This window comes from Artibeus jamaicensis, unplaced genomic scaffold, assembly GCF_021234435.1.
Source record: "Artibeus jamaicensis isolate MK-2021 breed Jamaican fruit bat unplaced genomic scaffold, CSHL_Jam_final contig_464, whole genome shotgun sequence".
In the NCBI taxonomy this organism is placed as follows: Eukaryota; Metazoa; Chordata; class Mammalia; order Chiroptera; family Phyllostomidae; genus Artibeus; species Artibeus jamaicensis.
In genome coordinates this window covers 7,842,290-7,866,961 of record NW_026521842.1, presented here as the reverse complement: position 1 = coordinate 7,866,961, position 24,672 = coordinate 7,842,290, and the positions used below count along the sequence as shown (strand labels likewise).

Below are 24,672 nucleotides of genomic sequence, written 5' to 3'. Positions count from 1 at the left end.
ACAATAATTTTTAAATGTTCGTTGGAAGGGACTCGGCACGATCAGCGGGCCTCGGGGAGGCCTCCTATCTCCCCAGCATCGCAGTAGGGACATTTCGGAGCGCACACTGCAGACGAGCAAGTTGTGTAGGACCTCTCCAGACAACCGCCGCCTGTGATCCCAGCAGGAACATCTGACTGTGTTTGCTTGCTCTCCTCTCTGTCCATCTGTGTCTCTTTCCCATTATTAACGCATCTTAATTTTAATGCATTTTAGAGTTATAGCAAATGTGTACATATGTCTTCATTATTTCTTTAAAGCAACTCTCAACTGTTAAATAACATGTGTAGCATCTGTGTTGTCTTGTCCCTTCACATCATGAGATGAAGCCTATGGGATGAATCAGTTCATCAGAGAGAGGGAAGAGTAAGAAAGCCGAGACCTCCTCAGAGTGGAAACAGCCTGTGCAAAGGAGCGCCGCGCTGGAATATGGGCCCCTCCGAGGCAGGCTGATCACACCATGTGCCTTCAAATGAACTTTTAAAAATTCCTGTTCAGATTTTCTTTAGAGGAGAGGCAGAAGCACAGGTCCCAGGAAAGGGCAAAGAGGGAAGGTTCCAGATGGCAGAGCCCTGCCTCTCTTCTGCTGCCCTGGACAATTCTGCTCTGCCCCAGACTCGCAAGCCCCACTCAGCAAAGCAAACCCCTTTTATCAGTTAGCTATTGCTGTATAACAAATCATTCCCAAAATTACTGGCTTAAAACCACAGTGCATATTAATGGTCTCTCATCGTTTCTCTGGGTCAGGAATTGGGGAATGGTGGGGCAGTCTGGCTTGGGGTCTCCTCAGGGGCTGCATGCAGGTGGGTGCCGAGTTAGGTTGGGGCCATCTCAAAGGCTTCTTCACTTTCATGGGTGGCACTTGGTTTGGGAAGACTTGACCTGAGGGGCTGGAGCAGTTGGGGCTCTCCAGGCACCTCTTTCTTTTGTATATGTGCTGCCGAAGCGAGCACAAGGCACCTCTTTCTTTTGTCGTACCTCTCCGCAGTCTCTCCAGAATGGTGAATTCGGAGTAGCAGGTCTTAAGTCAGCTTGGGGCTGCCAGGGTATGTGTCCTGAGTCAGGTGGAAGCTGCCATGCACTGTCCCCTCTGCCACAGTCTACTGAGTCAGTTATAAAAAGTTACAAGGATTGGCCAGGTTCAAGGGCGGGGAACCTGGACCCCGGCTCCCAATGGAGGAATGCCAGTGTCACATTGTGAAATAGCAGGTGGGATGGACAGATGTCTTGGAAAACACGGTCGCTCACAGCTGGCTTTTGAGTAGACTCGCTCTCCTCAGAAGGCAGGTTAGCCACCAGCCACTCTCACCCAGGCATGTCCTGGGAGGGCCTCCCCCTCAGCCATTGCAGTAAACTGCTCAACTGTAAGCCCAAGCCTGTGGAAGCCCAGTTTTCTCCACTAGTTCGTCACCTCATATACCAGGTTGAGTGGCATCCCCCCAGCACCTCGGAACGTCACCATATTTGGAAACAGGGTTCTTGACGATGTAATTACCTAAAACGAGGTCACACTGGGTTAGGATAGGCCCTGAATCCAATGATATCTTTATAAACAGAAGAGAGGGCACAGACAGATGCAGAAGGAAGGTTGTGAAGGCAGGCACACAGGGAGATGCCATGTGCCATCAGGGCACAGACTGGAGTGACGCATCTATACACCGAGGGCCACCGAGGCTTGCTGGCAGCTTGCAGAAGCGAGGAGAGAGGCATGGGACAGAGCTGCCAGAAGGGACCAGCCCTGCTGACGTCCCACTGTTGGATTTCTGGCTTTCCGAGACCTTGGAGAATCAGTCTCTGTTGTTGGAAGCCACTCGGTTAGTGGTACTTTGTAGCTGCAGCCACAGTAAACTAAGGCACGTTGTCAGGGCCATTTTGGCTCGGTAGAAATTGGTGGTCTAGCTGCCTGGATGGCAGCTTAGTACAGGCTTGACACAAAGGTCCGATCTGTGAAAGACTGTCCCCTGCGGACGCTCTGCTGTGTGGCTGGGGGACGCGACGTGCCAGGAGAGGGCTGGGCAGGGCTGAGGAGTGAGCAGACACTGACGTGTGCTTGCTTCCTCGGGTCTTTTTTTAACTTGAAAATCCAGATTGGCTTCCCCAGGTGTGTCCTAAGTGTCCCGGTCTCTGGAGCTGGTGTGATTTTGTCAACATGGGCAGTATTTACAGTGGCAACAGCTGTGACCTTTGAAACCAAGAGAAAAGCTACCTATGGATTCAGGCCTCCTCTCCACACTCAGGGCCATAAACTGTTATTTACCAAAATATGGAGGGTGCAGGGCTGGGGATGGAAACCCAGTGCAAAAAACTCTGCCTGCCCCCCCTCCCCCTGCTGGAATGGAGCCCTGGGGAAGGGCGGAGCTGCCCACCCCGACCCAGGGATTCCAGGGACTCTGCTTCTGCACCCACCAGCAATCAGGTTGCTTTGTAGGGCTTTTGCAACTGTCTGAGTAGTTCCTCCTCCAGACCCTCACTTAGTTGATCCTCGTCCCCCTCAGGTCCTGCTCCATGTCACCTCCTCCAAGAGGCCTTCGTGACACTGTATGTAAATGCCGCCCTCAGCTGCCTATTGTATTCATCTGCTTTATCAAAGCATGCACACCCATCTGAAGTGACTAATGCGTTCCCTTGTTCAAGTCTGTCTTCCCATTGGCATGTAAGAGCCCATTTTGTATCCCAGCTTCGATAACAGTGCCTGGCACATGGCAAGTGTTTGGTTAATGTGTGCCGAGGGACGAAATGTCTCAGCCAAGAATGCACGACCATAAGGAAGGGACGTTTTGACCATTCTTCCTGCTTCCAGCTTGGCTCCCACATCGCACTCCCCGCTGCCCACAAAATGGTTTTTGCAAACCAGAAGCCTGTCTAGATCCTGCATCCGCTCTAAGTAAGGCCTCCGGGAGTGCCCCTTGTCCCCAGGGGAAACTCCAAAGTTGTTGGAAGACTCCACAGGCCTTGCCCGCACCAAGGCCTGCCTTTCTCCTGGGCACTTACACCCTCCTCCGCTCCTGCAGAAGTGAGTCACTCCCAGGGTCCTGCTGCCTGAAGTCCCGCCCTCCCCTCCCCTCCCCTCCCCTCCCCTCCCCTCCCCTCCCTCCCCTCCCCTCCCCTCCCCTCCCCTCCCCTCCCCTCCCCTCCCCTCCCCTCCCCTCCCCTCCCTCCCCTCCCCTCCCCTCCCCTCCCCATCCACAGGACAGCTCTCCTCCTCTCACCATTCTCAGTGTCAGGGTCACTGCCGTCAGGAAGCCCTCCCGACCCTCTTTTACCGCTCCTGCATTAGTTCCTTGTTTTTCCTCAACCCTCCTTGCCTTATCATCTATACTGCAATCTAGTTTTTGAAGTAGAAGTTGATTTACACTCAGTTAAATTTGTCCTTTTTGGTATACGGTAATATCGGTTTTGGCAAATACATGAAATTGTATGCTTTCCACCACAATCAAAATATTAAACAGTTCCACCCCACAATTCCTTTATGCTTTTTCATAGTCAACCCCCTTCCCGCCCCCAGCCCTTGGCGACCAGTGATCTGTTTGGTGTCCGTGGCTTTACCATTCCCAGAATGTCCTATCACTGGACTCGTACCTTTGTAGCCTCCTGAGTCGGGCGTCTCTCACTGAGCATCCTTGGCGTTGTGCCTGTCTGGGTGTGTTTGTGACTGAGTCTCTTTCCATGTGTGTTTATCCTCTCACTAGGGGAAGACGTTTGGGTTGTTTCCAGTTTTCAGTGACGATGAAGGCAGCTGCCATCGACATTCGTGCACAGATGTTCGCGTGGAGGTGTGTTTTCCTCAACCTTGGGAAACCCCTGGGTGCGGGCTGCTGGGTCATGCCGTCAGTGCGTGTTTAACTTCTTGAGAAACTGCCCAGCTGTTTTCCAAAGAGGCTACACACATTCCCGCCAGTTGCTGCCCCAGCCCTGGGCACTGTCAGGTGTTTTCAGTTTAGCCATTTTAACAAAAATGTAACTTTTCTTTTTTTACCACTAGTTTCCTCCATCAGCTGTGACCTCCTGATAGAAAATGAATCTTTCGGGGGGGGGGGGTGGAAATTGGAGGGAGGTGGGAAGGGTTGGGCGGCTGGCTGGGATGGGGCAGAAGGCAGAAAGTTGTTTCGAACAATTAAAATAAATAATAAAATGTAAAAAAAAAGGAAATGAATCTTTCCTTATTCTCTGAGCCTAGAGTAGTGACTTACACGTAGTAGGTACTTAGTAATAACCTGTGGGCTGAATGGCTGCATGATGTTACTGATTTGGCGTTTAAGGAGAATTTGTCTCGATTCCATAGGGGAAGAGTTAGTCGATGCTCACTCTCCCAAAGGAATTCATTATGAGGTGGTCTTTTATTATTATTTTTAAATCCTCACCTGAGGATATGTTTTTACTGATTTCGGAAAGGTGGTGGGGGTGGGGAGAGAGAGAAGCATCGATGTGAGAGAGAAACGTCGATCAGTTGCCTCCCGAAGGTGCCCCGACCGGGGATCAAACCCTCAACCCGGGTATGTGCCCTGATCAAAGATCAAACCTGCAACCTTTTGCTGTGTGAGAAGATGCCCCCACCACTGAGAGCCACCCAACCAGGGTGAGGTGGGCTTTCTGGAATCTACCAGGCAGAACTTTCTCATCTTTATGACTAATACCTTCTTGTATCTGCACCAGGTGCCCAAATGCTCTTCACTTCTGCGAAGGTTCACTGTGTGTTTCTTCCCTGTTGCTCCAGCAGTGGGCACTGGGACCCAGACTTGAGGGGGCAAAAGGATCACAGGGTGCAGGTGGGAGTGGTTGAAAAGCAGGTGCCCAGGCCCCAGCCCGAGGTTCTGATTCAGTAGGTACCCATCTCTGGGTGCCTCTCGGACCTCCCTGAGAGCCCCCACGAGAGGCAGGACCCCTCTGAGGGAGTGGAAATAGCTCTGGATCTTGAAGAACCCTCGGGTTTCAGACTCCAGCTCCGCCACCAGCTGGAGGGTGACCTCTGTGAGTCATTTGATGCCTCTGAGTCTCAGTTTCCTTATCTGTACAACAGACCTGAAAAGAATTGCGCTTCCCGCCTTTATTGTGAGGCCACGCGTGTTTGCTGCATGACGGGTCCTGGTGCGAGGTAGGTATTCAGTAAATGATTCGGGTCAACCACAAGATTATAGACACGTCCTCCCCCCTTGGGTAACTGCCTTATATTCTAACATATTTACTGATGCATAACATAATACAGAAATGTGCACTTAATGTAAGTGGGTGGGTCAGTGAGTTTTCACGCCCGTGCAGCCAACACCTCATCGAGACACAGAACGCGCCCACCTCGCCAGGCTCACTTCTCCTCACCATCTTCCAAAGTGGCCAGTCTCCCGGCCTCTACCAGCCTTGATTTGAAAACAGTGTTGGTTTCTAGTAATCAACTAAGACAGGCTCAGTAAAGAATATTTAGAAAACACTGAAAGCAGAAAAACAAATCAGAGACAGCCCATTAGCACAGAAACAACCTTTTAAAAATGTAATCTTTAATTAAGATAGAACATACATAAAGTCGCACGAATTGTAAGTGTAATAAGGCTCAATGCATTTTCATCAGGAGACCACCCCATGCAGCCCCCTGATCAGAATCAAGAACATCACAGCCCCCCAAGCTCCCCCTCTGCTTGGCTCCCTCCCAGTCAAAGGGAATTGCTGTTCTCACTTCTAAGGCAATTGATCAGCTTTGTCCCAACAGCTCTGTTTAAAATGAAGCTTCTCTCTCTCCAGGGACCTTGGAGGGCGCTTGCACATCCTTCAAGACCCAGTTTGAGGTTGTCTCACCTGAGAAGTCCTCCCAGCCCCTGGCTTTATCCTTCTAAACCAGCTGTGGCCATTCTGTGGTAGTAATACCTTTTCCTGCTGTCTCCCCCTCCAACCGTTAAGAGGCTGCCCTATTTACCTCATATGGGGTATAGTGGGTTGAATTGTGAGCCCCTCCTTCCTCTGCATCAGACCTAAGTCCTAACCCCTTGTACCTGTGAACCTAACCTTAGTTGGAAATAGGGTCTTTGTAAGATGTAATTAAGTTAAGGACCTCAAGATGAGATCATCCTGGATTTAGGGTGGGCTCTAAATCCTCATCGGAGAGAGGTGAAGGAGATTCTCGACTCAGACACAAGGCGGGGTGGAGAAGGCCACTGAAGATGGAGGCAGACACTAGAGTGACGCAGCTCCAAGCCAAGGGACACTAAGGACCGTCCGCAGCCCCCAGGGGCTAAGAGAGCACTTTCCTAGGGCCACCAGAGGGAACCAGCCCTGCCAACGCTTTGCGTTCAGATCTTGGCCTTCAGAACTGCGAGAGGATAAACTTCTGTTGGGTTAGGCCTCTCAGTCTGTGGCACTTTGTCACACAGCCCCTGGGTACCAATACACAGGGTGGGGTGTGGAATAAAGGCTCTGTGTTTGCTGAACGAATGAAAGGACTGGAACGGGGACTTGCTGGCCCATGGAACAAAGGCAGGTGCTGGGATGATTTCTGTCTCTGTGCCGGCCACCTCCTGTAGCTCTGTGACAACCGCAGGCCCCCTGGGACTGCACACGTGACATCATTTATCCTCCCTCCTGCTAATGGCTACTCTGTTTTGTCACACCCCCTCAGGGGTCCTCATGTGACTTGGAGGAAGCTGACCCTGTCCCCAGCAATCAGCCAGACATGGGATACCCATTCCTTTGAGAGCAACTGAGGCAGAATGGGCTTTGTGACCCGATTCTGGTCAATGACACAGGAGGGGAAGCGTGCAGGGGGTTTGAAGGAGAGTTTCCTCTTTCTGGCTTTCTCCCTTGCAGGTCTCATTGCCAGAGTGGCGGACATGGAAAGAACCTTTATCCCGTTGACATACGTAAAATTCTGATTGCTTCGTGCCCACCCCTAAACACCTCCTGGGCTTGCAGCAACGTGAGATTATAGGTGGCCCTTTTGTGGAAGCCGAGCACACCCTGATACTCCAGCTACCACAGACAGGAACTTTGATCTTTAGCAGTGCAGTTGGGAGACTGAGGCTCTGAGAAACTACGTCATTTCATTGTGGATGCAGGACAGGTAAGTGATGGGACCAGAATTCACATGTAGGCCTGCATGTCTCCCTGACCTACCTTCTCAGCTGTTCCTGCACACTTTTGCTCTTGGTTTTAAACTCTCTGTCTTGATTTTGCATGAGGCTGAGGGCCTGGGAAAGGCTGAATGGCAGCCGGGTCCTCAGCACTCCTGGGACGTGTAACACACCTCCATCACAATGCAATGGCTGCCATGTCAGCTCTGGGTCCCATTTAACCAGGGACAATGCCCAGGGCTTGGGCAGGCATTGGCTGACTTGTTCTTCCACAGCAACCCTATTTGCAAATGAAGAACTGGGCCTCACAGAGTATGGAAATTCTTCGTGGAGTCATGCAGACCATGAGGGGCTGTACTGGGATTTGAACCCAGCAAGTTTGACTCTAATGCCCCTTTGTGTGTCCCCCATACTCCCAGCCACACATATGTTCACTGGGGGTGACTTTGCTCCTTAGTTCTACCTCCCTGAGCCCAGCAATACCTGGCCCCTTGCAGGCACTCAAGTGTTTGTTGAGTGAATAAATGAGCCCCAGCAGGAATCCAAGGCTTGAGAAGCCCAAAGAAAAACCATAGGACCTGAGGCTCTCGCAAGCAAGTGTCAGTTTAAATAGCAGATTCCCACAACTCAATAACAAAAACCAACCAACAACAACGACAAACCAAAAACAACACAACACACACACACACACACACACACTCTCTCTCTCTCTCTCTGAACCTTCACAGATAACCTGATTTAAATATGGGCAAAGGGCCCTGGCTGGTGTAGCTCAGTGGATTGAGCATGGGTCTGTGAACCAAACAACCATGGTTCAATTCCCAGTCAGGGCACATGCCTGGGTTGCAGGCCAGTTCCCCATGGGGGACACATGAGAGGCAACCACACATTGATATTCTCTCCCTCTCTTCCCTTCCCCTCTAAAGATAAATAAATAAAATCTTTAAATAAATAAGTAAATATGGGCAGAGGACTGCCTTGACCAGGTGGCTCAGTTAGTAAAAACACCTTCCCCTGCACCAAAAGGTTGGGGGTTTGAGCCCCAGTCAGGGCACATGTGTAGGTTGTGGGTTCGATCCCTGGTCAGGTGTGTATGAGAGGCAACTGATCAATGTTTCTCACATCTCTCCATCTCCCCACTGTATCTCTCTCTCTAAAATCAATAAACATATCCTTCAGGGAAGATTAAAAATAAAAAAAAGGCCAAAGGACTTAAAAAGACATTTCACCAAAAAAGACATGCTTATGGGTAACAGGGGAATGAAAAGGTGATACAGGTCACTGAACATCAAGGAAACGCAAACCCAAACCACAGTGAGTTATCACCTCATACCTGTTAGGATGGCTATTACCAAAAAAAAGAACAAGAGATAAGTGTTGGCCAGGACGTGGAGAAAGGGACCCCTTGTGCACTGTTGGTGGGGATGTACATGGGTACGGCCGCTGTGGAAAACCGTGAGGAGGCTTCTCAAAATTCAAAATAGAAACACCGGTCTTGGCCAGGTGGCACAGTTGGCCAGTGTCCTCGCTACACCTGGGTTGTGGGTTCCACGCCTGGGCAGGGCACGTACAAGGATCAACAGATGAATGTAAATAAGTGGATCAGCAAATCAATGTTTCTCTCTCCTTTCCTCTCTCTCTAAAATCAATACATAAATTAAAAAAATATGATCCAGCCTTCCCACTTGTGGGTATATCTCCAAAAGGACTGAAGGCAGGGTCGCAGCCCTAAGTTTCTTGCGCCTTCCTCACCATAGCCAAGGTGTGAAAACCACCTCACCGTGCACCGACGGTGGATATGGGGAAATGTCGTAGACACAGACAATGGAATGCCCTTCAGCCTCTGAAAAGAAGGGAATCCTACCATTTGTGACAATATGGATAAACCAGGAGCACTTTATTTATTTTATTTGTTTTATTTTTTTAAATTCTCACCTGAGGATACATTTGTTGGTTTTGAGAGCGAGGAAGGGAGAGAGAAAGACACAGACGTAAGAGAGAAACATCGCTCGGTTGCCTCCTGTATGTGCCCCAACTGGGGATCAAACCGACAACCTAGGTATGTGCCTTGACTGGGAATTGAACGTGCGGCCTTTTGGTGTACGAGACAACACGGTAAGCAACTGAGCCAGGCTAGGGCTCAGGAGGACTCTATGCTGAGTCAAATAAGCCAGTCACAGGAGGACAAATGCTGCGTGATTCCTCACACACGAAGTGTCTAAAGTAGTCAGACTTGTAGTAGCAGAGAGTAGCATGGTGGTTGCCAGGGACTGGGGTGGGAGGGGGAGGAAACGAGAAGCTGTTCGGTGGTTGGTATAAACTTTCCGTGACACGGGAATCTACTCCAGCCATCACTGTACATATTGTGCCTATGTTGACAATACTGTATTTACACCTACAATTTTGTTAAGAGGGTGCATACCATGTAAAGTACACACAAAGTGCAGCATAGACGGCAACAGCAGGAAACGTTTGGAGGTGATGGGTGTGTTTATTACCTCGACCGCGGTGATGGGAACACAATCCAAATGCATCCAACTGTGGGCATTAAATAGGTGCGGCTGTTTTGTATACCAGTCAAAACAGGGGGGTCCACTCCCCACACAGAAGCGGCTCCTCTGGGCCTAACCCTCGCAAGTTCTGGGCGCCAGTTCTGGGTGGTACTTCCTGTCACAGAGGCCCGCCAGCCAGCAGCTGGGACTCAGCTTGGTCCCAGGGGACATGCACTTCTCTGAACAATGTCAGGAAAGGAAACTGAACTCAAGGGCTCTTCGGGGTTTTCTGGTCAGTTCTGGCTGTGAGCGTGGAGGGGGAGGTCGGCAAGTCCCCTGGGGAGGCTGGTGGGCCCTCGCCTGGCTGCTGGGAGCGGAGGCCCTGCTGTGGCAGGCCCACGTATGATAATGGTTGTTTTAATGAGATGCTGCTACTTATCCACAGCTGTGTTGTGTTAAGCTCTGTGTTACCCATTACCTTGAGTTCTTTAGGTATTTTGTTTGGGCTGCTTTATTGAGATATAATTCATATAGCATACAATTATTTCATCCATCTAGAGTACACAGTTCAGTGACTTTTGGTATATTCAGAGATGTTTAACTATCATTACAATCAGTCTTAGAACATTTTCCTCTCTCCAAAGAGAAGCCCTGTACCCCTTAGTCCTACCCTTCCAACACCCGCTCCCCTCAGTCCAAGGCAACTGCTATTTTACCTTATGTCTCTGTAGGTTTGCCAGTTGTAGATATCCCAAAGGTAGAGTGAAGGAGGGAAATTAGGAGGTTCAGAGAGGGTAACTGACCAGCTTAAGGTCACACAGCTAAAGAAGTAAAAGACTTGAGACTTGGACCCAGATTTTCCCATTCTAGTCCATATCATCCCACAGCACCACAGAGCTTTTCCTTCCCACTAACAGTGTTAAAGGTGGTCAGTCCTTATGGTTGAAATGAGATGCTTATTTTACCTCCATTGTCACATTTAATGTTCACAGTCACCCTGGGAGGTAGGTACAGTTTTTATACCCATTTTGCAGAGAGACAAACAGACACCAAGGAGCTAGTGGACCAATGCATCACGGCTGCTAGCAGATGGAAGGGGGTTATGGGAAAAAACACGTGCATTTCTGAGGACCGGTGAGGGCGGCAGAATAGAAAATGGAAATGATTCTGATTAAAAGACTATTTTTTCTTAGGTTGTCCCCCCTCCCCCTTCTTCTTTCTTATTGTATAAAAAGGAAAAGAAAGTCCCCTCCACCCTTTGAGGTCACTTCCTGACCCACTTGTGAATCTCTGAGGATTGGTTACACACTCACTTCTCCCTGCCCGAATGCCTCCTGTTAATGCTGGGGATGGGCAGTGGGCCTGTGTGCACGTGGGTTCAAGTCCTGCAGCCGCCACCCGCCCAAGTCACTAATATCCTACCGTAGCCAACCCACGGAAAGGGTTTCTGCCCCGTATGCCTGAACATACTGGCTGACTTCTCCCCCACCCCATCAGGCTTTGGAAAAGAAGTGTCATTTTGTATTCAAGTCCTTCCAGCAACTGGGGCTGCTGTCACAATCACTTTATTTTGAACAACGAGGAGACTTTTGAGAAAAAGAGGAGGTGAGGAGCCCCAAACAATTCCTCATTGTGCCAGATTCCATTAGCTGTTCACCTGAGGCTACAAAATGAGGCAAAGAGAAACAGGCGATTAAAAAATGTGAAACAAGCAAACTGCCATCTACCGTACCATTATCTCGTATAGCACAACCGACATTTTCACTCCAAAAATGCTGTAGGCTTGCAACCACAGATTAAAAGCATTTTTTTCAATGGAAGCATGTCCTACATGTTCTTTTCTTGCTTGATCCCAGGGGACCAGAGAAGACTCCGGCCAGCTTTAGCATCTGTGTGAACAGAGGTGAGGAGCCAAGGCTTCCCGCAGTGGTTTCCAAGGCTTCTGCTTGCACTCGGTCTCATTTATCAGCAAGAGAGTCAACATGCTTCCCTACACATGGAGACTTTGTAATGTTGGGTTGGCCCAAAAGTTTGTTTGGCTTTTTCCATAAGATGGCTCTAGTAGTGCTTAGTTGTCTTTAACTTCATTTGAAACAATTTTGTTAGGCTGTATTGTGAGAGCTGTCATAACGGTGTGCGTTAAAAAACATCAAAGTTGGTGAACTTTTGTGTAGTGATTTTAATATTGAAGATGGAAGAAAATAAGCAATATTATCAGCATATTATGCTTTATTATTTCATGCAAGGTAAAAATTGCAAGTGAAACACACAAAACAAAGATTTGTGCAGTGTAAGGAGAAGGTGTTGTGACTAATCAAATGTGTCAAAAGTGGTTTGCAAAGTTTCGCGCTAGAGATTTCTGGGTGGAGGATGCTTCACAGCTGAAGTTGATAGCGATCAAATGGAAACACTGAGAGCAAGCAATGTTCTACTACACAGGAGGCAGCTGACGTATTCAAAGTATCCAAATCAATAAAGTTATTGGTGGAAATGAAAATGACTCTTTTACATTATGGAAAGAACCAAATAGACTTTTTGACCAACCCAATAATATTATGCACACATATGGTTGTACTAATATATCATATACATTATATAATGTCCCAAAATAGAAGTGTTAAAAGAATGGATGGAAATATAAGTTGAAGTTCTAAAATAAACAAACAAAAAGCAAGGTCAAGAAATATAATCCAGATTTAGCCATTATTCCTGGCAAATCGGCCCTGTGATTCCAAGTGGTTAACACTGCAACAAGCCTTCCAAAGAGCTCTTTAGAAACAGCGCACTAGGTGATCTGTGGCGGTAGCCCTGGTCCACCCCTGAGACAGGACCAGTGAAAGGAATGAATCCACGGATTGTCTAACGCCAGCGCATGCGCCCTGTGGCTTCAACTATAACATTGTCGTTTATAGCAGCATTCCTAGATTAAAAAGTGTAACTGGAGCAGTTCAGGAGTAAAACATTAGCTCTGTCTTCCAGCTCTATCAGCGACCCTAAAGCTGGCTCTAGTCACTCGGAAGACATTCCTACCAGAGATACATACGAAAGCTTTGCATGCCATTGTCTCATGACACCAGAGAATGGGGAAAAGCAGTATTTCTCCTGAAGAATATGTTACATCATACGGTGTGTGACTTCAAATAGGCACAGCTAGTTAAGTGAGTCCACTACCATAACTAGGCATTTGGCTAAGTCATCTATATGCTTAGAAGTTTATCAGGTGAGTCTGCAACAACAATCTCATTGGGAAATGGGAGCTCAATCATTTGTTTCTTACAGCAAACTTGTGCAGCCGGCACTAATTTTACGCTGTCGGACAGATGGGGAGAGGGAGTGTGCGCGTATTTACATGCCTTGTGGCGGCAGTAAGAGGTAGTTAGACACCAGCTCAGCTTAGAACCACCAACAGCAATTCCTGGTGATTATGAGGAATATAGTAAATGTATGTAAAACACGTGTATGCAGTAGGCGCTCCATAAATGCTACTGTATGTGGACGTTTTCGTCCTTGCAAAACTTGCAAATGACTTCGCTTCCACTCTCACTGCCTCGGTTTCTTCTGCTCGAGTCTCAGGCCAGGCGCGCCGCGTGGGGGTGCTCAGGGACGCTGGCGGGGCAGGGCTTGCCTCGGGCGGTGGGTGGGGCGGCCGGGGCGCGGGAGGGGAGGCGGCACCCGGGGAGTCACGTGGCGCGGCTGCCGCAGAAGCAGAAGTGGCAGCGCCGGCGTCGGAGGGCTTGCGCGTCAGGGAGTGCCCGGAGCCCGGACGGCGGGCGATTGCGCGCGGGACCCCAGAGCCGGGACCTGCGGCTGGGGCACGGCCAGGTGGGTGGCCTGGCCTGGCAGGAGCGCAAGGGGGCGCCGGGGATCTGAGCCCGGGGGAGCCCGCGCCCGGTGGGCTGCGTCCAGAGGGAACCTGCGCCGGGGCGCAGCGGGCCGGGGTGGGGAGCAGCGGCTGGGTCCTCGCCCGATGTGCCCGGGGTCCGCCACTTAGCGGGTCGGTGTCCTAGGGTAGTCGCGGCTTTGTATGGGGACTCAGAGGAAGCGGCGCAGCTTGCGGTCCGAGGGTGTCGGAGCCGGCGCAGGATTTGAGGTTCAAGGCTCCTTGTTTTTGGCCACCTCGATGCCTAGGACTCGCCCACTCCGCGCGGCCGTACCGGCACTTCCCCGTATCGTACAGGTGGCTGAGGATGGGTGGGTGGCGGCGCGGAACCACGAAGGCGCAGCCTTTCCCTAAGGCGAGAGAGACCAGGACAGTGTTTGGGGCCCCGCAGTTTTGTGCATGGTTATTTGTGCACGTCCGTGCGTTTTCCTGATTCTGTTTTGGAATCCCAAAGAGATCATTACCTCCCATAGCGGAAGAATTCTAGGGAAAGATGTGTCTAGTTTGGGCTGGGGTTGGCTCCTGGGTTCCGGTGGAGGCTGGGGAGGGACTCTTGGCACCCTAATCCTGAATGAGACTGAAAGAGGGTGGTGGGGTGAGGGGCCTGACCTGGCTCAGGGGAAACAGGTGGCCTTCTCTAGCAGCTTAATTTGAATTTCAATTTCAGCTGTGAGCCTGGGCTAGTTGAAGAACCTCTCTGAGCGTCAGTTTCTTCCCTTGAACACTGGGCTACGTTGAAAGTTGGGGCTTATCTATGGAAAGGGTACCTGGCTTGTTTACCCTCTGGTTACCCTCTGGGTAACCCTCTGGTTACCCGTGGGGGCTCGGGCCATCAACCTTAGCTACAGTTCTTCAGGGAGGGCTTACTAATATAGGGCTAGTCCCAGCCGCAGGCGCTTACCTTGTTACAAAGGTGTGTGCACCACGTGTGTAATTGGCTCAGGGACCATTGCAGGCTTCATTGATGCTGAACTCGCCTATTGATGCTGTTATCCCCCTGGACTGCCCACCCTCTGCACCACTTGACCTTGAATAATGGGACACCCCCCACCCCACCGATGTGTATACTCTTTGCTGGGTGGAAATGGGAAAAGTCAGTGGGAAATGTTCAGTGAGAAAACTTGAAAACAGTAAAAACACAAAAAAGAAAAACTTATCCATTATGTCACCACTGCAGTTAATAAAAAATCAAGTCGTCCTTTCTGCCTTCTTCCACTCCTGTCCCCAAAGTAACCCCTTTTCCTGGATTTATTAGCAGACAGCCTTCTAAAAATCTTATACTCAACTGGTTTGTAACTCTTTTTCATCTCTCTCACGATCTTTCCAGATCAAATCGCTTACAAATTGTCCTCATGCTTTCCAATAGCTATGGTGCATTATTTAATTGTGTGTCTCATTATTTATTTACAGAACTCTTCCCGAATCACCCCTCTCCCCCATTTGATGGGCATTTGAGTTGTTTCTTGGGTGGTTATTCTTTCTCTGATTCTGTTACACGTGATGCCCCTGTGAACATCTTTGTGCGTGTTTCTTTCTGCACTTAAGTGATTATTGGATCAAACAAAGCATATGCATGTTTTACTAGATGCTCACAGGTTGCCCTAAAAAAAAGTGGAGCCATGCACATTCCTCCCTGCAGTGGCTAATACTCCCTGTTCCTGTAGTGAGAACACATCCTGACGCTGCAGGGTGGGTGTGAGGGCAGCTGCAGCATCCCTTAAGCTGCAAAAGGGTCGCTTACCTCTCAGGGATGCGACTCTGCTGACTTTTAACGAAGAATTATTTCATGGGATTTTGTATAATATCCTGTAGTAACCTAAGGTGTACAGGAAGCTATGAAGAGAAGAAAATTCCCCTGCTTCCTGGTGCTGGGTCCTTGTGTCCTAGAAGTTTATTTCAGAGAGAAGGACATGAAAAGTAGAAATGGTGAAACCTTGTTCTGAATCTCAGCCATGTTTTTGTATCATAAGTTATTTTACACAATTACCCAGGGAGGATGAGGAACAAGAACAAAAAAGGGATTTCAAGGCTATTCCTTTCCTTTTCCTTTACCTTTTCCTTCTTTCCTTCCTTTTTCAGAAGCAAAATGGACAGTGCCTCTTGTGGCTAGTGACCTCCCCTGGGTTGCTGAACATCCAGCCCTGGAAGCCTGGGTCAGGAGCAGGCTGGATTTTGATGGTTGATTCCAACGATCTTGTGGCCATGAGGATGTCTTTCCAGTTCTTGGCCAGAGGGGGTGGGAGAGACCTGGTGTTTATGGTTGAGCCCATCCTTGCCTTGGGGCTTCTAAGCAGGACGTTATCAGAATGTGGGGGTGGTTAAGTTCAGGACTCTCAGAGCCAGAGCCAGAGTCAGAGTTGAGGGCGCAGTGTCTCCCTGCTGGCAGGTTTAATCAAAGGTGGAGGTGTTGTGATAAGGTGTGTTTCTTCTTTCTGCCCTCCTGCACATTGGCCTTGAGCCTTGGGAGTGGGGAACTCCAGGGTTGGCATGACAGAGAGCCGCAGAGCTGGCACCAGGTTCAAAGTTCTGCCACTTTGCAGCTGTGTAGCCTTGGACAAGTCCTTTAACCTCTCTCTAGGGAGGGAGAGGTGCTGCCAGGTTAGTCACTATCTGGCCACATCCTTCCACGGGATTCTGAATTCCAGAAGGCAGGTGCCGAAGGAGCAGTGGGGTGGGATCCAGACTAGGGTTCCAGTCGAGGTGCCACCACTTGTATGCACGACCTGGACGATGTTATTTCACCCCTTTGGACCTTTTTTCTGTATTTCTCCTTGAGTTGAGTGAGATGAACCAGGTATAGAGCAGATGCTGGCACCTGGGGAGGGCCAGCAAACAGTGATTGGGTGAGGTTGGTCGGGGAAACCTTGTTCCCACCTTGACCTGGAGCAGAAGGTGGAGGGGTAGGAGGCTCACTTTCTTAGTGCAGCAGCAGGACCTCTGCTTAATTAAGCCCGTTCCTCTGCCTAGAACATGGTTCCTCCTGCTTCGTTTTTGTTTTAAAGTTTGAATTCAGATGCCCTCTTGCCCCAGAGGCTTTCTTTGAGCCCTCTAAACTCCTGGCCTCCCTGCTACTAAACTCAGGGACCCTTCCCGCTGCTCCCTTGGCACCCCCGCCCCAGTGTCTCTGCTGCTGTGCTGATCTCTCTACGGCAGAGCCCTTATGCTGACTGACGGTTGTGTTTCCAGATGGACAGAGACAGGTGCAGTTCATGGTCTTACTGGGTTGGCCGAAAAGTCCGTTACAGTTTTTTCCGTATGATGGCTCTAGTCCTGCTTAGTTGTATTTAATTCAATTTGAAACAGTTTTGTTAGGTTGACTTGTGACAGCTGTCATATCAGTGTGCATTTAAAAAAAACATCAAACTTGGTGAATTTTGTACAGCCATTTTAATATTGAAGATGGAAAAAGATATGCAACATTTTCAGCATATTATGCTTTATTATTTTGAGAATGGTAAAAATGCAGCTGAAATGTAAAAAAAGACTTGTGCAGTGGATGGAGAAGGTGCGGTGACTGATCGAATGTGTCAAAAGTGGTTTGAGAAGTTTCTTGTTACTATTGACCTTTTGGCCGAATAATTCTTTGCTGTGGGGCTGTCTCATGCGTTAGAAGATGTTTAGCAGCACCCCTGGTCTCTACCCACTAGAAGCCAATAGCAGGAGGTAGCCGACATACTCAAAATATCGAAATCCATGAATTTGTCAGTGAAAATGAAAAGCGTGTCTTTTATTTTATGGAAAAAACATGATGGACTTCTTGGCCAGCCCCATATTTATCTCTGGCTCCCAGCACACCTGCAGTGGTACCTCTGGCTGTGGGAGGGAGGGCCAGCTTAGGCCTGGGTCTCTCTCCACCCCCCTCATTTACCTACTCATCCCCAGCCCAGTGCCTGGTGTAGAGTTGACACTCGGCGAAGGTGTTGACTACCTGGCTGATTAATATCTGAGGCCTTGCTAAATTCTGGGGGCTGTGTACACACTGTAACTCAGTCCTTTTGGGGTGGTACTGTCATTCCCATTTTACAGATGAGGGAATTGAGGCCCCGAGTTTGAGCATCTTGGCTGGAGGCTCTGGGGGAGTCAGAGCCAGAGTGGAGGCCCAGACAGCCTGTCCGACCACAGGCCTCTCTGCAGAGTGACAGCTGTGGGCTCCTAAAGGGGTTGGGGAGGTAGGAAAGGTACACAGAACAGTGGGTACAGTACGTTTAGCAACAGCTGAGTCCCAGGAGCACTGACTTTGCATCATTGTTTTAAGGACCCAGGGTATAAATTGGGTTTAATTCTCACAAGAACCTTGGTTCTTGTGATCAATTTTCCCCTTTACAAGTGTGGTAATGAGGCCCAGGGGGCTTAAGGGACTTGGTGTAGGGCAGGGGTGTTAAACTCATTTTCACCAGTTGGCCTCAAGGTTGCCTTCAAAGGGCCGAGTGTAATTTTAGGACTGCTCCTTACATATCACTGCTCCTTAACTAGGGGCAAGAAGCTCGGTGCTGCCACCAGGCAGAAACAAGGTGCCGGGCCGGATAAAACAAGGTGGAGGGCCGGACTTGGCCCACAGGACTTGTGTTTGCCCCTGTGGTCTAGGGCCTGCCTTCAGTCCAGGTCCCCTTTGAGTGGCAGGCGGTGTGTCTTTGGACATTTTGGAGGCAGGATTGGGTTGGGGGGGTGGTGCAGAGCAAGGGCTTAGGGAGCGACTGCAGGGGTTGAACAGAGGAGTGACACGATTTCACTCGTGTTCTAAAAGCACCTTCAGGTCACTGGTCTGTGCACTGTCCCTGGGAAGCAGGCTCGAAGCAGGGAGGCCAGTTAGTGGGCGCTTTGAACGCTCCACGTACGGGATCCTAGGACGAACCATGAAGGGGTGAGACGGCTGGATTCTGGATTCGCTGCTGGCCGGGCTGTGGTTGTGAGAGCCGCCAGACAAGGCTGGCTCCTAGATTTGGGCCCCCAGCACGTCTCTGATAGACATCAGCTGTGCGTGGGACCAAGTGGTGATCAAGGTCACCTGCTGGATTCTGAGCAGCATGCCAGGTGCTTTGCTGGTGACATCTCATTCCAAGCTTTCTAACTGTCCCAACACCCTCGTTTTAGAAAGGGTGACCCTGAGGCTTGCAGAGGTCACACTGCCCACCCGGGGACACACACACAGCAGAAACCTACACCGGGATTTCAACCTGAGGCTGCTGGGCCCTGAGGTCTTCTGTTCTCTTGGCCCCATGTCCATGCAGAGGTCTCCATGGACACATTTTGGAGTTTTTAAAAAAAAATTGTTTTCCTCTGGTCCCAGTGTCATTAAGGAAGTAAAGGGATGGTTATGTATTTCTAGGCTGGGTAGAAGGGGATGCTGGTGTTGGGGGTGGGGGCCGGGAGCAGGTGTGGGCTGCTTTGGCTGTTCAAATATTCTGCAGCATTGAAAGTGTGTGGGGAGGGAGGAGCTCACAGCCAGGCTGGGGTGATTTGCGTATTCAAAGCCTGGATAACAGTTGGCTCATTGACGTTAGGGGTCTCCTCCCACACCTCCACTTCTGTTTAAACCTCCGCGTGGGCTCTGAGTGGTCAGCAATTTGCTGCCACTAGAACCTTCTCCTAAAACTCACCCTGCTGGTCATGAGATGGTATTTTGGCTCTTGAAGTACAAGCCCTGTTAACTAAATCCCCCTTAGTCAACTAAAGCCGGTTCACTCCTTTATTCTGTCCTCCCAGCCTCCTTGTGCCCTCGCTCCTCCTCCTCCCTGGAGAGGCGACAATGACCACCATGGTCAATGTGGATGGCCTTCCGGAATATGAGAAGAGTCAGATCAAGAGAGCCCTGGAGCTGGGCACAGTGATGACCGTGTTCAGCTTCCGCAAGTCCACCCCGGAGCGCAGGACCGTCCAGGTGATCATGGAGACGCGGCAGGTGGCCTGGAGTAAGACAGCCGACAAGATCGAAGGCTTCTGTGAGTACCCGCTGGGTGGGCAGAGTGGCCTGTGGTCCCCAAGCCCGGGCCCGTGCATCTCCTCACCTGCCCACCTTGACTTGTCACTGCAGTTGTTGGTTTAATTCCTTCTTTTCCTCTAAAAATGGAAGCGTGGCCATTTCGTCTGGGTCTCTGATGGGGTTTAGAGCTGGTGGGGGAAGTTCAATCAGTTTCTTCAAAGTCCCAGAGGCCGTGTGGGCCGACTTGGAACTGACGTTCAGACAGCTCGCCTGGGCTGGCAGGGGTCCTTTGGTTCCTGTTGATTGTCAAGCTGTCTGCCCTCTTAAGGGCGACAGGCCAGACTTTGCAGACACTCATAGCTTGTTGGCCAGATACATGTCCGTTTCACTTTTCCTGCAAACTGCAGAGTGAGAGGCCTTTACTTTAGCTGGTGTGGACAGTGCGCGTCCTGCAGCTTTCGGATGCAGCGCAGCCCTGGGGGAGGTGCCGGCCCTTCCCCACACCCGGAGGGTGGGCAAGTGGCTCAGCTCCTAAAGTTTCTAAGATTGTTTCTTAACGAAGGGAGAGGAAACTCAAGCAATTTTCAGTTGTAGAGACTTGCTTTAATTTGCGTTTTTATTGACTACTTTTTAATTGAAAAATTAAATGTACACTTGGGAGAAAAACCAAAAAAATTCATAAATGTCTCTCTCAGCTTTCACCCATAGGCAAGCTCATTATCAAGTTCTTTTGTCTTCCAGAATTACTCTGTGCTTATTTAATGTGTGTTGTGTGTTTTTTTACACAGATGGGTATCTCCTACATACACTTCTGCACCTGATTTCTTCTTTAAATTTAGTAATTATTTTGGAGTTGGTTTGCTGTCAGCACGTGGATCTGCCTCCTTTCAGGCCACACAGTGTGCTGCTGCAGTGCAGTCGTTTAGCCCCTAGAGAGGGACGTTTGAACTGTTTTTTGCTCTTAGCTGCAGCAACTATGCTTAGGTTCTTCTTCCTCTTCTCCTCCTCCTCCTCCTATATAATTCACACACCATGCAGTTCAACCATTTAAAAGGAACAATTCCATGGTTTTTAGTGTAGTCACAGATCTGAGCCACCACCCCCACAGTCCCTTCTAGAACACTGTTACCACCGCACAAAGAAACCCTGGACCCTTTGCTGTCTGCCTCGGTTCCCCCTCCTCTTCCCCTGCCTGAGCAACCACTCGTCTGCTTTCTGCCTCTCTGGATTTCCCTGTTTTGGACCTTTCCTTTAAATAGGGCCGCGGCCTTCGCACCTGGCTCCTTCCACTTGGCTGTTTTCAAGGTGGCGTGTGCCAGTGCTTCGTCCCTTTTTATGGCTGAGTAATAGTCCATTGCACGGGTGTTCCACCGTTTCTTTACCCGTCCAGCCACTGATGGATGCCTGGGTTGATGCCACTTTTGGGCGAGTAGGCACAGTGCTGCTGTGAACGTTGACGTACTTGTGTGTTTGTGTGTGTGTTCATTTCTCGTGGGCCCATGCCCAGGAGTGTGACTGCTGGGTCATGTGGCAGCTCTGTGCTCAAGCGTCTAGGAACTGCCAGGCTGTTTTTCAAGGGCTGCACCCTTTTTGCATTCCCACCAGCAGTTCTTGCGGGTTATCCATGTGCTATTCTTTTATGTACACCTATGGGTCTCTCCGAAGGACAGCTTCCTGCAAGTGTGGTTTCTGAGTTAAAGGGCATTTTAACTTTGGCAGCTTGACAACACCCCAGAAAAGCCCGTGAGGTGTGAGAGTGCCTGTTCCCCACACCTTCATCCGCACTATGAGGTTCTGGATGTGGCCATTCACAGGGAGACTCAGGTACCTTGGCGTAATTCTTCATTTGATTTCTCTTATCGTGAGTGAGGTCACACGGCTTTCCAAAAGGTTGCTCCTGGCTTCGAGCCAAGGAGGCCTCAGGTGGCCCAGGTCCAGAAGCCCTGCTTTGAAAATGTGTGGAGGCAGCCAACTTTCTTCCCAGTTTTGTTTGCTTTGGCTACACTGGACCTCCCAGGTGACTCAGAGACCTTTTGCAGCTGGGACGGGGTGGGGCCTGCAGGGGCGCTGACCGTAAATACAGGTGTGCTACGTGAGAGTGGACTGGCCCTTTCTCTTCTGACCTGCTGGCCCCTGCTGGCCTCAAGCCTGGCTGACCATGGGAAACATCTGAGGGGCCATCAAAAGTATAGGCTGCTGGAACCTTCTCTTGAAGCTCATTCTGAGGGGCACCAGGTAGGATTTCGGCTTCCGAAATCCATGTTCTGTAGTTCTCCCACCTTCTGTTAACTAAAAGCAATTCTTCCTTCTCCCTGGAGAGGCCAAGGATGACTGTCATTCACTGGGTTGGTTGGGACTGAGAACTGTAGTTAATAGCTTCCCAGTGATCCTGGTAATTATTAGCCAGGTTTGAGATACACTGTTCCACAGCCTCCCTCCCCCCTTCCCTTCCATATTCGAACACCTGCTCTGCCAGGCACTGATCTAGGTACTGGAGTCGCAGCAGTGATTAAGTGAGATTCAAGTCCTCATGGAGCCTGCATCGTGGCATTAAGTACAGGAGTGTGGGGCTTGATTTCCAGCACCATTTGGTGAGCTTTGCTATGGGACTATAGGCAAGTTGCATCGTTTTCTGAGATGTAATTCTTTTATCTGCAGCATGGGAATAATATTGCTGTCCACTCTGCAGAGCCATAGGTGGGAGTGAATGAAGGAGGGAGCACATTGGAGGGGTTCAGCACAGCACGCAGCACGGGACAAGCATTCAGCCCGTGGGCACCGCTGCTGTTACTTTCACCATTGTTGTTGCTAATGAGTGGCATCCAGCTTTCCAGGGTGACAGAGTCTTGCTTAGGTGTTTGGACCTTGGTGAACAGTGGGGATCCACTGAAGGGTGTCCAGAGAGAGATGCTGTGAGTGCATTTGTGTTTTTGAGCATGTGCTGGCTGTCCTGTGTGAGATAGCTATATTGGCAGTGGTTGTAAAGAGACAGAAAAAGCCAATTCAGGGGTAAAGAGCTTGGAAATGGTGCTTCGCTGACCACTTTGAGAGGGCAGGCCTTGGGGCCCTGGGTAGGGACTTTTAGGGCCATGTTATCAGCCTCCCATTGTCGGTGTGATGTCCTTAGGGGAACTCCCAGCTATTGAGTTCCCTCAAGGGTGTTAATAGCAGGAACTGTAGGTTACTCTGAGGTCTGCAAGGAGCAGGCAAGCATGCGGGAGCACTCGTGTGGCTCTGGAGTACTTGGCATGTGACTTCCGGCAGGTATCACGTCCTCCGTGGGGGCCTGGATGTAGGTAGGCACTCATGCAGATCCTACTATGTGGAGCAGTGAGTGTTTCTCATCCAGGGTCATCCTCCCCTGCCCCGTCCGGGGACATTTGATGATTGATGTCTGTAGACATTTTTACTTGTGGTAATTGTGGGGCGGGTGCTCCTGGCATCTAGTGAGTGGGTCAAAGCCAGGGATGCTGCTAACCATCTTATGCTGCCCATCACAGGTAATTAATTTTTAGTACAAAATGTCAGTGATGCCAAAGTTGAGAAACCCTGGTCTGCAGTGATGTGTTGACTTTGTTTAGAGCTATAAAACATCATGGACACATTAGGGCTTCTCTTTGTCATGACGGAGCTGTTTTGTAGGTTCAGCCCATATTTACCATCGTCTTGGGAGCTAGAGTCTGCTGAGGGATGGGGGTGGAGTCCCAGCCCCGGATGGGAAGCTGATTCAGCAACCAGCCAGCGTGGGATTGCGTGCTCACTACCACAGCGAGGGTCTGGGCTGGGCGCCGCGTGAGGAAGAGGCTCTGTCCTCGTGGGCATGGTGGAGGTGCAGGAAGTGGGAGAGGCCTCACTGCGGAGCAGCCGCTTGCGTGGAGAGTAGAGGGAGAGGCTGGCCAGGTGGCCAGCAGGATGGCCATCCTGAAGTGGGGTTCATTGAACACGAGCGAGGAGATGAGTCGGACAGAGATTTGGGCTGGGTAACTCTTCTGTTCTTTGTGGCCTGGATGGCAGTGATTTGGGGGTACAGAGCTGGTGTCTCCCCTGGGCCGGAAGGTTCCAGAATCTTTGCTCCACGTCTGGTGCCCTGGCGGCAGTGGTGGAAGACTGGGTTCAGCTGGAACTGCTGACTGAGCCCCGACTGCCGGGCAGTCCCAGGGTAGCCGGACGTACTACGTGGCTCCTGGTGACTCCCAGGGTGCATTTCCAAGAGTCTGGGCAGAAGCTGCAGGACTTAGCATGAGAAGTCCCATAGAGTCACATGCACCAGCTCAGGTCACCAAGGCTAGCTCAGGTTCAAGGTTGGGGAACTGCTTCATGGAGAGGGAGTGGCTGGCGCGTGTGTACATCTTGGGTGGGAAGAAACTGATGGTGACCACCTTGGAGCCAGGCGGCCACAAGCACACCTGGACTCTGGGTCCTGACTTCAGGTTCAAATCCCTGCGCTACCATCTCCTATATGTGTGATCCGAGGCCGTCTGTGCCTCAGTTTCCCTGTCAAGTGAGGTAATAATAGTTCCTAACTTATTGGGTGAGAATTAAATGGATATTATGTCATGCACTTTTGTATACATGGGAAATATTGTACAATTGGAGCAGAATACAGCAAGAGGTTTCTCACACTGGCTCCTTGAGAGTCTGTGATTCACGCAGGGAACTCCGGAAGTGCGGCCATGGTTCTTCTTTCCTCCCACGACCAGCGGAGCCGCCTCCACGTACAAAGCCGCCTCTCTGGCTGTTTCTGGGTTGAACCTTCGGGGTTCTCCTGCATCTGAACCATTCACAAGGCAGCCACCTTGGTGCCACCTGTTAGTGGAGTCTGGGCTGGTGTGGTAATAAGCCATGTTTAGGGCTTGGAGCGTGTGCATCTGGACTGAATAGGCTTTTAGCCTGATGTTTTCACATACATTTCTCCATCTGCTTATTTTGGGCAAGCTGCGGCTGCCCGTGAATGCAGAATGCTAAAAAAACCGAGCAGCTCTGTTTGGTGTTAGGTTCTTGGCTTGCCTAATAATAATGATAGTAATAAAATAATGATAGTCATAAAAATAATAATAGCAGCTACCTCTAATGGATCTTCACAGTGACCCTGCAAGGCAGGACTCATCCCCACTTTATTTTTGAGGAAACTGAGCCCCAGAGAGACCAGGTGACATGCCCAAGGCCACACAGCCAGGAAGGGGCAGAAGTACAACTTGCTCTGCCTCTCTCTGCCCTTGGAGTCGCCGACTGTCTTCCCGCCCTGTGTTGCTTTCTCCTCCTAGGTGGTCTCAGAGATGCTTCAGTTCT

The 24,672-nt window shown here is 50.2% G+C and overlaps 1 protein-coding gene across 1 annotated transcript in view; it reads left to right on the top strand.

The window, feature by feature from the left end:
- The first annotated feature begins 13,291 nt into the window (after positions 1 to 13,291).
- Positions 13,292 to 24,672, top strand: part of PLCG2 (phospholipase C gamma 2) — a 149,127-nt gene continuing 137,746 nt past the window's right edge. Inside the window, exons 1-2 of the mRNA XM_037142454.2 lie at positions 13,292 to 13,405; positions 19,167 to 19,402. Coding sequence (XP_036998349.2) covers positions 19,210 to 19,402 — 193 coding nt within the window. The 5' untranslated portion in view covers positions 13,292 to 13,405; positions 19,167 to 19,209. The remainder of the gene's footprint in view (positions 13,406 to 19,166; positions 19,403 to 24,672) is intronic.